This window comes from Platalea leucorodia, assembly GCF_965183815.1.
Source record: "Platalea leucorodia genome assembly, chromosome: 21".
Taxonomy (NCBI): Eukaryota; Metazoa; Chordata; class Aves; order Pelecaniformes; family Threskiornithidae; genus Platalea; species Platalea leucorodia.
Window position 1 is genome coordinate 4,839,141 of NC_138843.1, and position 16,383 is coordinate 4,855,523.

The 16,383-nt window shown below is 57.1% G+C and overlaps 1 protein-coding gene across 1 annotated transcript in view; it reads right to left on the bottom strand.

Annotated features, from left to right (window-relative positions):
• Positions 1-1,283: 1,283 nt before the first annotated feature.
• ADAMTS10 (ADAM metallopeptidase with thrombospondin type 1 motif 10) overlaps positions 1,284-16,383 on the bottom strand; it is a 59,144-nt gene continuing 44,044 nt past the window's right edge. Inside the window, exons 16-25 of the mRNA XM_082331103.1 lie at positions 10,385-10,518; positions 9,386-9,509; positions 8,745-8,825; positions 7,133-7,296; positions 6,574-6,700; positions 5,481-5,610; positions 4,727-4,931; positions 4,325-4,501; positions 3,437-3,593; positions 1,284-3,022 (exon numbers count right to left, since the gene is read on the bottom strand). Of these exons, the coding sequence (XP_082187229.1) occupies positions 2,913-3,022; positions 3,437-3,593; positions 4,325-4,501; positions 4,727-4,931; positions 5,481-5,610; positions 6,574-6,700; positions 7,133-7,296; positions 8,745-8,825; positions 9,386-9,509; positions 10,385-10,518 (1,409 nt within the window). The 3' untranslated portion in view covers positions 1,284-2,912. The remainder of the gene's footprint in view (positions 3,023-3,436; positions 3,594-4,324; positions 4,502-4,726; positions 4,932-5,480; positions 5,611-6,573; positions 6,701-7,132; positions 7,297-8,744; positions 8,826-9,385; positions 9,510-10,384; positions 10,519-16,383) is intronic.

Sequence of the window (16,383 nt, forward strand, 5' to 3'; positions counted from 1 at the left end):
GAAACATAGTGGAGCTTCAAGTGCTGCTTGGGTTCTTCCTCCCCATCCTGCACTGCCCTGCTGCCCCCCAGATATTCATAGGGTTTCTCCCCTGCTCTTTCCAGTGTGCAGGTAGCACAGCAGCACTGGGAGCCGGTCATGCTACGGAGAGCATCCGCGACGAATACACACCCTGTGCCGGGCACGTCTCTCACCAGCAGAGTTTGCAGAAGACGGAGGATCAAAGCGTTCCTGAGATCACTGCTCCTCAAATAAACCTGTTCTAACCTTGGCCTTGTGAGACTTTCTGGGCAGCACTGGGGGGAATAGCTGGAACAAGAGGGGGCAACACTTTGTCAAGGCCTAGCATGCAAGACCAGGTCAGGGCCCTTAGCTTTAAACAGGGAACACGATTAAGCCTTGTTTTGGAAACTGCCTCTTCTGAATACCAGCTCAGTTACTCACAGCCAGGTTAGAATCATAGACTCACAGAATGGTTTGGGTTGGAAGGGACCTTTAAAGCCCATCCAGTCCAACCCCCTGCCATGAGCAGGGACATCTTCCACTAGAGCAGGTTGCTCAGAGCCCCGTCCAACCTGGCCTTGAATGCTTCCAGGGATGGAGCATCCACCACCTCTCTGGGCAACCTGTGCCAGTGTTTCACCACCCTCATCGTAAACAAATTTCTTCTTTATCTAGTCTGAATCTCCCCTCTTGCAGTTTAAAACCATTACCCCTTGTCCTATAGCTACAGGCCCTACTAAAGAGTCTGTCCCCTGGTTCTCCAAAGCCACGAGACATGGTGCAAACCCTGAGCCCAAGGGATTCAGGGAAGCATCAGCGGTGTTTCAGTTCACAGACATGTAGTTCTTCAAACAACCCTCCCCCCCAAAAAAATCCCAAACCGGCATTACCAATACAGGGTCCGCGTCCCTGGGGTGCACAGCCAACCCGGGAGGGGCCTGCCATGGGGAAGGCTGTTCCGACATGCCACGCAGCAGCTCTGGGCGAATCTGCATCTCTCCGACCCGCTCCTGTCGCTCGGGCTGCAGGGGAAACCATCCCCTGCTGCCCAAACCCCTCCTTCAGCATGAGCACCAGGAGCATCATGGTGTGGGGCTCGAGAAACAAGACTGGGACGAGAAGCTGCGCCCGGGATCGTAGCTACTCCTTTATTATAAATCATGCCGTTACGTCGCTCCTCCTCAGAGTTAGTATTTTAAACATTTTTCATTATATATATCTCTATATAAAAAGGTGAAAACACCCCCTCCCCTCACCAAAATGTCAGAACGGAGCATGGCACCAGGAAGGAAGACAAATGAAGGCCCGCTCGACAGCCAAATGGGATTTGCTGAGCACCAGAGAAGCTGCGATCGGCTGATGAGCGGGTAAAAACACAGAGTAACACATGAGGGTTGGCAGGGCGGAGAGGTTTGCTCTGGGGAAAGAGGGCTGCCCGCCTCCCTGCACCATACAGATGACCCCCGAAGGGAACAGAACATGGCTTTGGACAAGATTTCCCACCTTTGTGATGTAGAAAGGCCAGAAAGTAATAATAATAATAATCATAATCATAATAATAATGATAACAAAAAGCACATACTTTGTAGATTTGAAATTCAGGTCTCCTCCGCAGGCTGTGGTGGCCCATGGAGAAGACGTGTGTTGGCCCAGATTTGGCCAGGAGGTGACCTGGAGGAATTTCAAGCCTGCTCTTTTCCCATCACTGGAGGTCTCCTGGGGGTAGAGTTGCGGGTGGCACTGGGACCGGCACCCCGAGGCCACAGGAGCATGCACCGAGGCTGCCTTTGGAGGCAAAGCACCTTTTGGAGGCAAAGCACCTTTAGAATTAAAGCACCTTTAGAGGCAAAGCAGCCGCGGAGGCCATGGCGTTTGCTGGGGAGGGCTCTGCCAGGACCAGGCAGACTGGTCCCGAGTCACGGCTTGGCAATGGGGACACTGTGACCAAGACAGTTCTCGTCCCGCATCCTCCTTTGCTTTGCTTCCCACAGCCCGGCATGGCCTTGACGCCCGTTAAGTGACTGCAACCCCAAGCACACCTTGGCCCTGACCTCAGCTCATGCTTTGAGGTGTTTCTGGAATAAAAAATGGTCATAATAGTGACAAGGGCTTTAAGGAAAAATAGGGGGACAGCCCAATCAAAGTAGGTTGTTAAGAGAGTTTGAATAACCCCCTCTCCCAGTTAAACTGGTGTCACCGCTCTGCTCACTGAATGACCTGCTCTCTGTCCCCTGCTGCGTGTCCCAGGGTGACAGGATGCAAACCAAGAGAACAAAATTCCTGCTCCAACCCCACTCCCCATGGCAGCTCATCTTCATCCCTCGCCCAGAAGCCACAAGCCATGCTTGTCACCCGTGGCACCTGAAACCTCCTCCCCTGGGGTGCCCGAGGGAAAGGCAGCAGCCCCTGATGCGCTCAGCCTCCCCGGGGATGCCCCACTGCGGACCACGATGCTCCGCGATGCCCTCGGGACACGGGCGTGGAACAGGACGAGGCAGGAGCGGGGCGAGTGGTGCCGCTTCGGTGGCTGTCTCAACGCCTGCAGGACCTGGGTCCACTACTAATAAATAACAACGTCAGAATTTCAAGTAATGTCCCTGCTGCCGCGCTCTGCCCAGCTTCTCCCTCTCCCACCGCTCATCCACTGGCTCCTGTCGCACTGGGCTGTGACGGTGTCTGCAGCGGCTGGCAGTGGTTTAACTGGGAACCTGCCATTGTGAAGCTCGGGGGCGAAGGGTGCATGTCTTTGGGGGGACGGGTTTGGGTGACGCCGGCTCCCACTGGAAGCACGACCAGTGTCTGTGTTGGACCCAGGAGAGATTCCCGGGGCGGAGAGGAAGGGCATGGTTCGACAGCCCTCCGGCGCAGCTTTTGCCTTCCAGTTTTCCCACAGGGGTCACGCTGTGTCCCTAGTGCCCCTGGCATGTTTTACAGCACATCTGTCGGAAGTAGGTCCGGCTGCAGAACTTGAACTTCAGGACGAGCGGGCAGTAGGCCACCTTGTTCACATCCTTGCACTCTGGATGGGCGACAGAGGGAAGCAGGGTTACAGCTGCCTTGGGGGTGAGGAGCCCTACGGGGAGACTTCTAACCAGCCCTTTGCAAGCTCCTTTTGCACCCCGATGCCCAGCTCCTGCAGGCTGTTTGCCAGGAAGCAGCAAGATGCAGCCGTGCTGAAGGAGCTACTGAGACCCTCACTACTGAAAGCCTCTCTTTGCCAAGGCGCAGTTACTTCATTTATCAGGGTCACAGCGTGCCAGTTTGGCCTGGGACCAGAGGGGACAGCACCAGGTCTCCCCACAAGAGCCTTACTGCACAGCACAGCATCTAGAGCCCAAACTGGGCTGTGCTGGCTCCGATGTCCCTGTACCGCGTGGTCCCCAAGGCTGGCAGTGCTCTGCATTTCCCTCCCTAGTCCCCCTGTCTCCCTCACCTTCAGGGTTGTCTGTAGGTCCTGATTCACACTTGGTCTCGCACTGCTGCATGCTGGGCGGCTGCAGGGTCTCCATGCAGTCGCTGGACGGCTGCCCGGTGTGAGCCAGGCACTGGACGGACCTTCTTTGCTGGCCAAGGCCACACTGCGCAGAGCACTGCCGGGAAAGAGCACAGCATAGAGGTGCAGTGGCCACCAAGGCCACAATAACGCGGGGGGAGAGGGCATGGCCAGGTCCTAGGAGGTGCAAAGGGTGCTGGATGCAGTCGTCCCTTCCCTCACCAGAAGCTGCAGGGACCTCACCGGCACGGCTGAGCGCTGTGGCCCCGCTTCCTGAAAAGCTTGGTTCGAAGCTCCAGGGCTCAGTGAGGGTCTCTCCATCCAGCCCTAAATCACCGGCCTTTCCCAGGCCTCCTGCACCCCGATGTCACCCTGCAGCTCAAGGGGTGTTAGAGGGAAGGAAGGACTGTCAGCATCGCCCTGCTGCAGACGCAGGGCTGGACTGTGGCAGGTGGACCAGTGGTGGCCCTGTTTGCAGCCAGCCCATCCCACCTCTGCATCCCATCGCTCCCACTGCACTGCACTGCTCCCTGTCCTCATTGCCCTGCTGCCCCCCAGATACCCGTGGGGGCCCTCCCATGATTTCTGTGGGGCCCAGCTAGGGCCAGGAGACTCCCTGGGTCAGCTGTGCGCTTGGGCCGCCATCATAGTGGCTTCCTGAGCCAAGGGGGGGCAAAGAACACTGCCATGGAGTCCTGCTGCCCCCCAGATAGTTGCGGTGGCCACGCTGGGTTCTGGCAGGTAAAAGCCTCATGTGCACTAGGATTTGAGGGGCTGGGGAGGCAGAGTCTTCTCCTTCAATAACCCCATGGAAAGGCTTGTCCCTACCTCTCCCCACTCGCCAGTCACCCAGCGCGGTGGTGGGCAGCGCCGCAGGTTGCATCTCATGCTGGTCGGGGGCTTGGAGCCTTCGTAGCACTGGGAGGCGGGCAGCGTTGCACTGTGGTCACCGCTCTTGCAGAGGACAATGCGGTGGCGGAAACCTGGCCCGCAGCTTGGGGTGCACTGCGAAGGGAGGACACACGCGGTCAGGATGTATGGCAGAGAGAGGCAGCTCTGGCTCTCCCCACCACTGCTCCCACCTTGCCTGTCTCCTGAGCTACAAGGCCATTTCCCACATTACGCTCGCCATGGCCAGCAGCAGTCACCGATGCTCTGGCCTAGTGACTGACACTGTCCTCCTAAGGACCAGTGCCATCAGAGAGGTGATGGCTGATGTTAAGCACTCACCTCAGACCAGTCCAGGGCAACCCACTCTGGAGGGCACGTCTGATTATTGCAAGGCTCAAGCATCTTTGGCCGTGGATGGGTGCAAGAAGCATCATCCAAGGTCTTCTCCTCGGTGGCAGAGATCTTACGCTTGCAGAAGACGCTGCGTGTGCGGACGCCTTCGTTGCAACTTCGGCTGCATTCAGACCAGTTCCCAATCACCCAGCTGGAGACAGGTAAAACAGCAAAGCTTGCGAGGGGCACAGTGGTCCATGCTTGTTCTCATACTCCTGCACACAGCCTTATTCCTACTCCGGCCGCAGCCTCCCAGGCAGCTCTGTCTGAACTACAGAGTTCCTCCACATCTCCCCTTCCCCTGCAAGACGGGGGCAAAGGCCAGCCAAGGGGGGGCTGGGACAAATTCCGAGGGACTGTCCTTTGCTTGGCACCAAAGGACCAGATGGGGACGGCTCCTTTCTGCAAGCAGCACAGCAGCGGAGGGAGGAGGTCACGCTACAGAGACCATCCTTGGCCAACACACCATGTGCTCAGCACATCTCTCACCGAGCAAGGCACGGTGTAGCCTCGTGCACAGAGCACTGCAGTAGAGACAGGTTTCTGCTCCCTGCATCGCTGCTGCCCCTTCTCCGCAGCGATGCACTTGGGCTGTGGCAGGGGACTCTGAGTTGGGAATGACAGAGAGGGGGAAATTTCACCCTCTACGCTGTTTTTTCCACCCACACTCCCTTGATCTGCTCCAAGCCATGGTACTCACGCTGGGGGGCACGGTTCGGTATTGCATGGCCTCTGTCGCTCTGGCATTTTGGTTTCAGGGCTACAGAAATGGTTGAAGACGGTTGAGCCATCAGAAAGTTTCTTGCACACCACAGACTGGGTCTGGCTGCCTGCCAAGAAAAAGAGGCAAAGGGGAAAGAGAGGAGGACCCTGAGGCTAGCGCTGAGCCAGGCTGCGGGTACGAGTCCCCCCGAGCTCCTGCATGGGCAATGGGATGGAGCAGCCACTTGTCACTGCACCTCGTCAAGCCTGAACCTACTTCTCTATTCATAACCAAGGTCTCCTTTGCCTCTAACATCTCCAGAAAAGAATGGATGGGGTGAAGGCTTACCAGCCAGGGCAGGACCCAGCAGAGTTTGCAGAGGAGGGAGGATCAAAGCGTTCCAAGGATCTCGTCCTCAAATAAACCTGTTCTAACCTTGGCCTTGTGAGACTTTCTGGGCAGCACTGGGGGGAATAGCTGGAACAAGAGGGGGCAACACTTCGTCGAGGCCTAGCACGCAAGACCAGGTCGGGGCCCTTAGCTTTAAACAGGGAACACGATTAAGCCTTGCTTTTGAAACCGCCTCTCCCTTCTTCTGAATACCAGCTCAGTCACCCGCAGCCAGGTTCGCCAGATCCAGAAGACACGGCGCAAACCTTTGTGTCAACCCCCACAGGAACGGGCACAAGGGATTCAGGGAAGCATCAGCAGTGCTTCAGTTCACAGACATGTAGATCTGAAGGCCAGAGAGCCTGTTGTGATCGGCTAACCTGTCCTGCATCATGCAAATAAATGAATTTCAAGCATATCACGCCACCTTCCATCACCTCTACTGCTTACACCGCGGTCCAGCCGAAGAACGGCATCCAGGTTGTTTGCCCTGACACTCTGCCCACAAGATCCTGCTGCCTGACACCAGCTCGCATGTAGCCGAGTGCAGGGAGGGAATATGTAGAAACCTGAGAGCTCCTTTTGAGCAAAGCAGATGCTAATGTCTGTGCGCTGTCTCACGTGGCCCAAACACAGTGCGTGGGAGTCACAGGAGCACAGACATGTGTCCCCTCCCAGCCGACACGGGGTCAAACCTCACCCCCTGCACACAGTGCTGAGCATTTGGTCCATGGGGAGTAGTGCCAGGAGTACTGGTTCGAAGCATCCCTGCCGATGGGTGCGTTGAACTTGTACCGGATCCCCTGCTGCTCTGTCCGCACAAGGACCTGCAGAGAAAGGCACCACCGAGGCATCAGTGCCACCGAAGCCCAGCATGGTCGTGACTGTCTGTATGGCTTCCCATGACCTCAGCACACTCTTTAAAATCCAGGGCAGCTGAAATCTCCCCCCCTTCCCTTTCCAGTCCCTTCCAGCATTGACATGACAGCCACCAGTGATGACAGTGGTGCAGCCGTGAAGGTGACATGATCAAAGAACAAGCTCCCGTGCACTTACAGATCGAATCGTGCCAAAGCCTGGCAGATTAGGGATAGAGACCTGAGAATTTAGCCCAATTTACCTCTGATCTCTGTGCCCCTTTACTCCAGACAGCAAGGACAGAGGCTGATTAGCTCCAATTCCCATGTAGTCATGGTAAGATCTCTTTAGCCCAGACCAGGCCCATACCAGGTGGGGTATGAAGGAACCATGTTACCAACCATGACAAAGAGGGTGATGTTGGTGGGTCCCAAGGCCTCCAGGGACTCAGGCTCCTCTGGGGATCTCCTGTAGTGGAATGTCGTGCCTGCGATGTCAAAGCGCCGCGGGGGGTCGATGGAGAGCTTCCCATTGATGTAATACTCGCCGCTCTCCCCTCTCAGCGCTGCGAGGGCAGAGGAGCAAGGGTTAGCAGAAAGGCTGAACGCACCTGGACCCAGCTTTGGCTGGGCGCTTCTCATCTGCCAGGCTCAGAGCACTGCTACAACAGAGGGAAAATATCATCAGCCTCCTTTTACAGGGAGGGAATAGGTGGGCAAATAAAGTAGGTGCCTGGGTCAGGGTCACAGAAAGTCACTAGCAGAGGTGGGACTAAGGTACCCATCCTCTTGTCTCAGCCTGCTCGCCACCTCGCTGTGGAAGGATGATGCTGCCGGGAGCCCAGCCAGCTGCCCGGGGTGGTCATGGGGACACTTGGCAGCGTGACAAGCTGTGGCCAGGAAGCCAGGCTCAAATCCAGCTGTGCAAACTGGTTCTTGGCTGCTGGGGCTACTGGAGGAGGCCGGTCCCCAGGAGCCCGGCTGTGCTTGCCCAAGCGGGTCGCTAGAGGGAGATGGGCTCGCTTGCTCGCATTCCCACGCTCTCCCTGCTTGCTCTCTGCCACCTACACCGTGCTGGCACCCAGTTCTGCATCACTCCTGCCCTCGCTGCTGGCAACGACCTCAGTGCCAAGATGCTCTAGGGCAGGGAGGATGCTTCATACTAATGAGGATGGAGGATGCTCCTTCCCCTCCCACGGGGGCGCAGGGACAATTCCTGGAGTGGGAGAGACTGGTGGCAGCAGTCAATAGAGACATGAGCTTGGGCTGTGCCTCCAGTGCACAGAAATCCAGTTTGGATGGACACGAGGAGTCCCCAGTACACCTGGGCTGGGCAGGGAGGGATGTTGGCATCCCCGAACCCAGCAAAGGGAGCTGGCCTGGAGGGATGCTACCAGGAGAGCCCCGCTGCGACCTCCCACCGGTGCTGGCATCTGGGCAGGCTCCTGCTCCTGGAGAGCCACTGCCGAGGCACCAGGCAGCAAGCCAGCAGTGAGCACCCCTGCCCACCTCTCCGTGACCACAGTCCAACGCTTGGAGGACAGAAAGAGAAAAGGGGAAAGAAAAAAGCCTGTTGTAAAAACCAGCCAGAGTCTGGCTGGAAAATTAAGCCCAAGGAAAATGTGAGCAGGTCTATTTTTAATCCCCAGCCCAACATGCTGGCGGAGGGGGGAATGCCAAGGAGCCACAGGCAGCGCCAGGAACGGCGGGGTGTGGGGTTTGCTCAGGGTTACGCTGCTGAACAGTGAGCGCGGGACGGAGGCAGCACCACAGCGAGACAGGGGCTGTGTGCGCCACCTTGCCATGGCCCACGCTGGCCTGGGACACACCGCCCCGCCAGCAGGCCCTGCTGCCTTCCTCTGCCCCCAGCCCCAAGCCTGGACCCCCGACCCCATCCTCTGCTGCAGTGGGAGGTTTTCTGTGCTGGGCCTTTACCACACCATATTAACTGCAGGCAAATAGCAGAGCAATGAGTGTCTGGCTGGGATTTCAGTGTCCCCCAGCTGCATCTCACCTAGGTAGTTGATGGAGAGGTTCAGCTCCCGGATGTCAATGTGGACGGAGCCCTTGGGAATCTGGATCACCTCCTCGTAACCTGTGAGACAACCCCGGGCCGGTGAGCAGTGATGCTCAGCCCCCGAGCCCGGAGCCAACCCTGCCCTGAGCTGGATGGGAGTGTGTGCCACCCTGTTACCCATGGGTTAAACGCTAAATGAGATGCTGGCAGTGCAGAGGTGTTTGTTCAGCCACCCGCTGCAATTAAACGGAAAAAGCACGATGGCCCGCCAGGACAGTGGCTTGCTTGCTTTGCAATGCGGGCTCTTGTGATGGGACTGGCTGTGCTGGGGAGGTGCTGTGGAGCTGGGATCTCCACGGGCAACTCCACAGCCTGGCTTGAGGGCAGCATGAGCTGGGGAGCAGGGAAAGAGCTGGGCGCTCTGTGTCAGGGACTTGAGTGCCAGCAGCGGCTGGGTCACAGCTTGGTCAGTGAACAGGAGCGATTTGCTCCCTGCTTGCAGCCTGGTCCTACCCTTTGGGGTGTTTCCCTGGGATACATCCCTGCCTGTCCTGCACATCCCCAGGAGCAGGTGAAGCCGAGGAGGGACTCGAGGGTGGGTGACGCCGGCTGTGCTGGCCAGGCTGCTTGCTCCCTACCTCCCTCCGGCAGGGACTGGTTGAAGACGCCCTCAACGGTCTCACAGGAGCTGCCGTCTCCCCCACACACGCGACACTTGTCCTCCTTTGAGTCAGAGCCCAGGACACGGTCGCAGCCCACATGCTGGAGGAAGGAGCAGCAGGGAATTAGCCGTCCTGGTGGGGCTTTGTCCTCCCCAAATCTGACCTGCAGCATCCCGGGGAGCGGGGAACTTCCCTGGGCTCCACCTCACTCCCCTCCATTGCACCGTACACCAGGCAGGGCTCAGTAACACCACCTCTGCCCAGCTCCACCTTTCTGCCACCCCTCTCCAGGGACAGCCCTGGGGGGGGGGTCTCTCTCCAAGGCTGGGGGGCACAGGCAGAGATGCTGTGGCTGTGGGACAAGGCGGAGGTTAGGGTGCCTGTCTTGAGCTGGTAGAGCTGCAGCAGCCCAAGGAGAGCCGTGTCCCCGCAGCACCAGTAAGTATCGCAGTAGCGAGCCCACATGAAGGCTCCAGATCTGCCCTGCTGCTGCAGTATGTGGGCTAGCAAGCGGGTCACCAGCAGGGCTGTGGCTACCTATGGTGCAATCCCCCTTTTGTTCCACAGTATATTCAGCCCCATAGAGACAAAGAGATCCCAGAGACACAGGAAGGGAGACAGACAGAGACAGAGGGAGCCTGTCTGCCTGCCGGGGGACATTCACCACTCCCACAGTGCTTTCTTATAATTAAACTTTTATAGCCCTCCAGATCCCATTTCAAGGGAAATATCAAGTGCCTGGGACTACACGATCCGTAAATGCAGAGACCCATGGCTAATGCAGGCCAACGTGGCACCCATGGAGAGCAGATGGGCACAAGCCCAAGGTGGATGTGCTCCTGCTCCCGCAGGTGAACCGGGTGCCCGGGCAGAGAGATGCCCATGTCTGTGCGGGCATGTGGAGGGCAGCGCTCCCCTGCCTGGGGGTCTGCCCTTGCCTCCCCCTCCCAAGCCTGTCCCAGACTCTGGCAGCACCTTGCACTCCCCGTTGACGCAGATGTCGTTGGAGTCCTGCCGGCACGGTGTCCCGTCCACCACGGCTGCAGCTCGTTCTGTGTAGAAGTTGAAACCCTCAGCCAGGCAGTTGAGGGAACAGGCTTTCACACCCCCTGGGAAAGAAGCAGAGGTTCAAATGACGTTGCCAAGGAGAGAAAGGAAAGAAGTGGAGAGCCAGACCTAGATAATGGCTGCCTTATCCTCGGCCTCCCCAAGCCTCCGTCCTGTGCCTGGCCCACTGCACAGCTCCGGGTGCCCAGGAGGATGTCCCTGCTGAGTGGAGGGACCCACGAAGGGACCCAGACACCCTCCTTACTGATCAGCACTGAGCCAAGACCCTTGAACCGGACACCGACACATGGTGAGACACTGTCCCTTCTGCACAGCCTGGGAAACACGGGCTGTATGTGATGGGGAAGGAAACAAATTGACTTCTTATCTGGTATCAGCCATTCCTAGGCTTCCTGGCACTTTACAAGGGCTGTCGACACCCTTGTGCCCATTTTACAAAGAGGGAAACTGAGGCAGCAGCTCTTAAGCAACTTGTCCAAGGTTTTTCAGCTAGTAGACCAGAGCAACCAAGTTTTTCAGCTCCTAGACCAGAGTAACCATTTCTTTCTGTTCAAGGCTGGTGGATACTGAGTCCTTTACAGCAAAAATGACGACAGCAGCATGAGGACGAAGGAGAAGGATGCCCAAGTTATAGCTAAAATACCTGCTTCCCAACGCCCCTTGCCAAAGCACTGCCTAAGGATAAGAGGCTGGATATCTGGATATTGGCTTATGGTGCCTGGGAGCAGGATGTGGGACCGGTTATGGAAGGAGACACCTGAGCACAGCAGTTTCCTGCCTCCTGTCACTGGATTTTATCAAATGCTGGTGCAGATCGCAGCATTTGCTGCCTTTACTGAGCGTCCCAAGTAGACTCAACAGCCTGCATGACCCTGGCAGAGAGATGCATGCCTGAGCAGTGGCAGTTCACTCCTGCAGGCACCGGCAACACTTGTGAGCTGTGTGGCAGAGCTGGGAAGCACCTAGATTGGGAGCAAGCAAAATCTGCAAAACTTGCAACTTGATACAGCACATCAAATGGGCAGATGGAGGGGAGGAGTGACCCAGCTGTGCCTGGGAGCACAAAACGCAGCCTGGGGGGAAGAAAGAGCAAAGCCAGGAGAGGGAGGCAACAGGAGGAGACACGAGACACGGGAGGGGAATTCAGCAGCTTGGAGGCATGCTGTCGAACCGGCTGCCTGGGCAAGCCCCTAGAGAAGGCACTCGATCAATCCTCCTTCTGGAGAGCCAACCCCCTCCACAGCACCCTGGGCTCTCCCCTGCCAGGCGAGGGAACTCCAGGGCCGGGCCGCCGAGGGGGACAACGCAGGCATGAGCCTGAAAACTTGCAGGCATGAGCCCGAAAACTCACAGCCATTTAACCATGGCATGCCTGGACCCCAGGTCTGTCCAGTCAGACCTCAGGTGCAAAACATCACCAGCAAAGTAAGAACACACGAGTCACAAGGGATCTACGCTGCCTACGGGATCTCCCAGCTTGGAGAGGCTGTGCCTCCGAGCCCCACTGGCAACCGCACACCTTGTGCGTGCAACTGTCCCACCAGCCTGGGAGAGAGGCTTGTGTGGGCCCTTCCTGAGACCTATCTGTGATTTAGCCAGTGCTTGCTGGTTCGGGAGCATCTCTCCTGGGGGTGGCCTTGCTCCTGGCAGCGCAGTGGTGCGCTCCGTCGGCTGCGTGGGACCCTTCGTCCCTGTCCGCATGCAGCTCTCTAAGGCCGCGCTCTCTCCTGCCATCACTGGAGTGCAGGGCAGAATATGCAATGAAGCAGAGCTGAGAAACAGCCAGAAATTTGGGCTTTCATTTCAGGGCGCTCAGATCGGTTTGCTAAGCTATTCACATGCACTCCCTATTCCCTTCCTTGTCTCCAGCTACAAGGAAAACCAGACCCACTGCAGACACCTTGCAGCAGTTCCCTGGTGGGCAGCTAACCCCTGCCACAGCCTGTTTCTGCCTCTCTCCCAGCCCTGGCTCCGTTTTAGCAGCTCCCAACTGGCTGCGTGATCCTCCTTTCTATCATAACTGCCCACCGCTGCTGCCCCGTGCCCAGGCTGGTGCCCAGCCTCCTCCAGCAGCAAGCAGCCCCAAGTGTAATCATCACAGCCTCGAAAGAGGAGCCCGTGGGGAAAACAGGAATGAAAAACCCAACAAGCTGGAGGGAAAAAAAAAAGAAAGAAAAGAGAGAAAATAAAAGATCGGGGATTGGCAGCACGAGGCCAAATCTATTCCTTTGTCTTAAGTGCCCTGACTTTGTTACAGGGCTGCAAAAATGGTGTGAGTTCATGAACTCAGCTCATCGCAGAGCCAGGAGTGTTCACGGGGAATTGCCCTCCCCTTGCTGGAGCCCAGGAGGATTCATGCATGCTTAAATCCCTAACAATTTAACCATCTTTTGAGGTGAAATCAGCAGAGAGGGAGGAAAGCACGTGGAAGACAGCAAGCCCTCCATGCTGGGACAGTTGCTCTGGTTCCAGCCCACCACTGGCAAAGACCCATTGCTGCTGATGCAGGCCCTGTATCCCAGTGGCTGCGAGCATCTCGTGTGTGTAGAGGGAGCCTGGGAAGCAGCCGCTGAGCAGGGGGAACTCAGCACCCATCACTGTCCTGCCTGCAAGAGCTGATAGCGGGTGCTGGACTTGGGGTCTGTGCACGGAGCTGGGACTTGGGGTCCTGTGGTCACACTGTCACCCAGCTGCTGCTCCGCGTGGAATGAACCCCTGCTGGCTCTCCTCATCTAGTGAGTTAGGAAAGGCTTGCAGATGCAGGATTTCTGCCCTTAAAAGAAAAAGTCTTATGGAAGAGAAATGGGGAGAGGGAGACTGAAGGAGGAAGGGGGAGACAGAGGGACGACCCTGCATTGGTATCTGCATACTGACTGCAGCTGCTCCAGTGAGCCAGCTGGGCCACCTGAGCTCAGGTCCAGTCCCCAACACACCCACCCTGGTGACAACTTCCAGCCAGGATTTGCCCTTGGCAGCCAGGTCACCCTCCCACCGATCAGAGGAAAGGGGGGCTGGTATCACTGCCCTGCGTCTGTCGGGAACTGGACTTTGCTTGGCACTCAGCTGGCCAAGAGGTACTCAGGTGGTCTGGGCATCAACTTCTCCTTGTTAAGGTGGTTCCTTAAAAAGGCACCTTTCTAAAGCCCTAGACCAGTGACAACTGTGTGTCCCCATGACAGCAACACTGACCTGTCCAGGGTGAGTTTTGGACCCCAGAAAGATCCTCTGAAACAGCACGACACGCCTTGACATTCCTGGAGATGGGAATTAAGGACGGTATTTTCACCAACAAGCAGGATCCAGCCCCTCCTCTCCCAGCGTGTGAATGGTTTGGTGGGAGCTGTGCTTTTTGGGGTGGGAGCCTTAGGTCTGGCAGAGCAAGGCAGTGCTCTGCATCCTCCCAGGCCAGCTCGCTGCTGCCCAGTGGTACCCACATCTGCAGGGCACGAGCGGGATCCTCAGCACAAGCCCCTTGAGACATTTGGCAGCAGAGGGGCAGGAGAGGCTCTGCAGTGCCCGTCGTCACCTGTGCAAGGTGGGTCCACCACCACGGGAGAAGAGCCCACTTCCACAGAATGAGTGGGACCCCCTCAGCCTGCCCGCTGCCTGGTGAATGTTACTAATTGACTGGGAAACGAGCAGCAGACAAGACCGTACAACCCCAAAGAGCGCGGGGGCTGCCATAAACACTGTGCCGGTCCCCAGCCCCCAGAGAGGCGAACCCCCCGGCCACGCATTGGAGAGAGCTGCCCACCCTTCGCTTTGGGCTGAGCAGTCCAAGGTCAGCAACAGCCAAGTCTGCCGCAAGTACTCCTTTTAATTTTTAATATAGCTATTAAAAGAGAATAGAATATTTTCGGTTGGCTATGCGGTGCCTCAGAGGACGTTTTGTTCCTCCTGCCTGCCCTGTGCCATAGAGGAATTAAAGCGCATTACCATTTATGATGAGCAATCTCCTGTTTTCTGCAAGACCCTGCTCCTCCCCATCTCTCTCCCAGCCCCGTGAGCTGCTCCACTCTCCCTTGGCTCTTGCATCCGCCAAAAGCAAAATGAATAACTAAGCGAATAAAGCAAAATAAACAAACAATTAAAGCCACATTCCACAAGCTATCTGCTGACTGTTGAGCTCCGAAAGGCTGAGCTCAGCATTTCTCGCTGGTCTTGCGATCCCGGGGTCTGGGCTCCAGGACCGTTATAAATCACTGCCAGAAAAACACGCCGTACTGGCCCCGCGCAAAACCCGACCTCAACTTGCCAGTGACCTGGCGGCTGGTGTCAGGCTTTCAGCGGGTGGCTCCTTTCCTTCCCAAATTCCCTGTGGGATCGGTGCCCTCCCCCATCCAAGCCAGTGGGGTACTCCTTGTCTTCAGGGTGGGGGTGCTCTGTGCCCAGGACACTTCCCTGAACCGATGTGGGGCCAGCGTCTGATGGGCAAACGGCACAAGCGCCCCGGCACCACCGCACCTTTCAGCAACGGGATGGCTCAAGGGTGCAGTGCCGAAGGCAGTGGCTGAGCTGAGCAGGGAAAGAAGCTCAGCAGAGGGCCAGGGTGGTGAACGGCTCCCAAAGTGGGGACACGTGCCCAAAAGCAACCTGAAGAGCAGATACCAGCTGGAGGGCAGAATGCCTGGGGACGAGGCTGCCAACAAGGATGGATCCTGGGGGGCTGCTTGTGCCAGTGGGGAGGGAGGGACTGACAGCCCACCCCGGAGCTCTCTGGGCACCACTGGAAGAGCCCAGGAGGGAGTGAGGGAGATGATGGCCAGCCCTCATTGCCTCCTCGATGCTGGGGTAGGGATGCCTGCTAGCACAGGGGCTGCAGGGGCAAAACATGGGTCCTGAGAGCAAAACACCTGCGGGAAGGGGAAGACAAGAGGGGGCTGTACCGTGGGGGTCTGATCTATGACATGGAGAGGCTGGAGGTGCAAGGGATGATCCCCACCTCCCCCACAGATGTATCTCTGACACCCAAATGACACCAAGTATCACAAAATCCCGCAGGCGAGTGAAGATGCAAGTACTCGTGCTGCTGAAGTCATAGTCACAGAATCACAGAGGGGTCTGGGTTGGAAGGGACCTTCAAAGACCACCAAGTCCAACCCCCCTTGCTGTGGGCAGGGACATCTTCCACTAGGTCAGGTTGCTCAAAGCCCCATCCAACCTGACCTTGAGCACTTCCAGGGACGGGGCATCCACAGCTTCTCTGGGCAACCTGTTCCAGTGTCTCACTACCCTCATCGTACACCATTTCTTCCTTGCGTCCACTCTAAACCCACCCTCTTTCCATTTAAGACTGTTGCGCCTTGTCCTGTCACTACAGGCCTTGGTAAAAAGTCTCTCTCTGTCTTAGAAGCCCCCTTAATGATCAGATGGCTGCAATCCGGTCTCCCCAATCCTGACAGAGCGCCCAGACTTGGGCAAAGAAGTTTGTAGGTGAAGTGGAACAGGGATGATGCCTTACCACCTCCACGGTCCCAACTGATCTGAGGGTCCAGTGTGGACAGCCCGTGCTATGAAAAGCTGATCCTGCTAATCCTGGCTGACAGCTCCCAGGCAGGTGGGTGTCAGCGCACACGATTTTTCAAGAGCTGGGAGACGGGTGCTCTCCCGGCCATGGGCTTGGCTCCCAGAACAGGATGAGGAGCTGCAGCTTCCAGCACCTCTCTACTTGTGTGAATGTGCCTCAGTTTCCCTACCTGGGCCATCGCAGAAGAAGACAGTGATACCCTTTGACACTGAATAAACAAAACATAACGGCTAAACAACACGGCTCCTCGTGACCGTTACCCACAGCCAACTTGGAGAGCTGAGACAGGGAGCTCCCAAATCCCTTCAAGACACGATCATGCCAATGCTCACAGCCTCCCGGGAAGGGGGTAGGTTTCATCACCTTACTTTATGGAAGA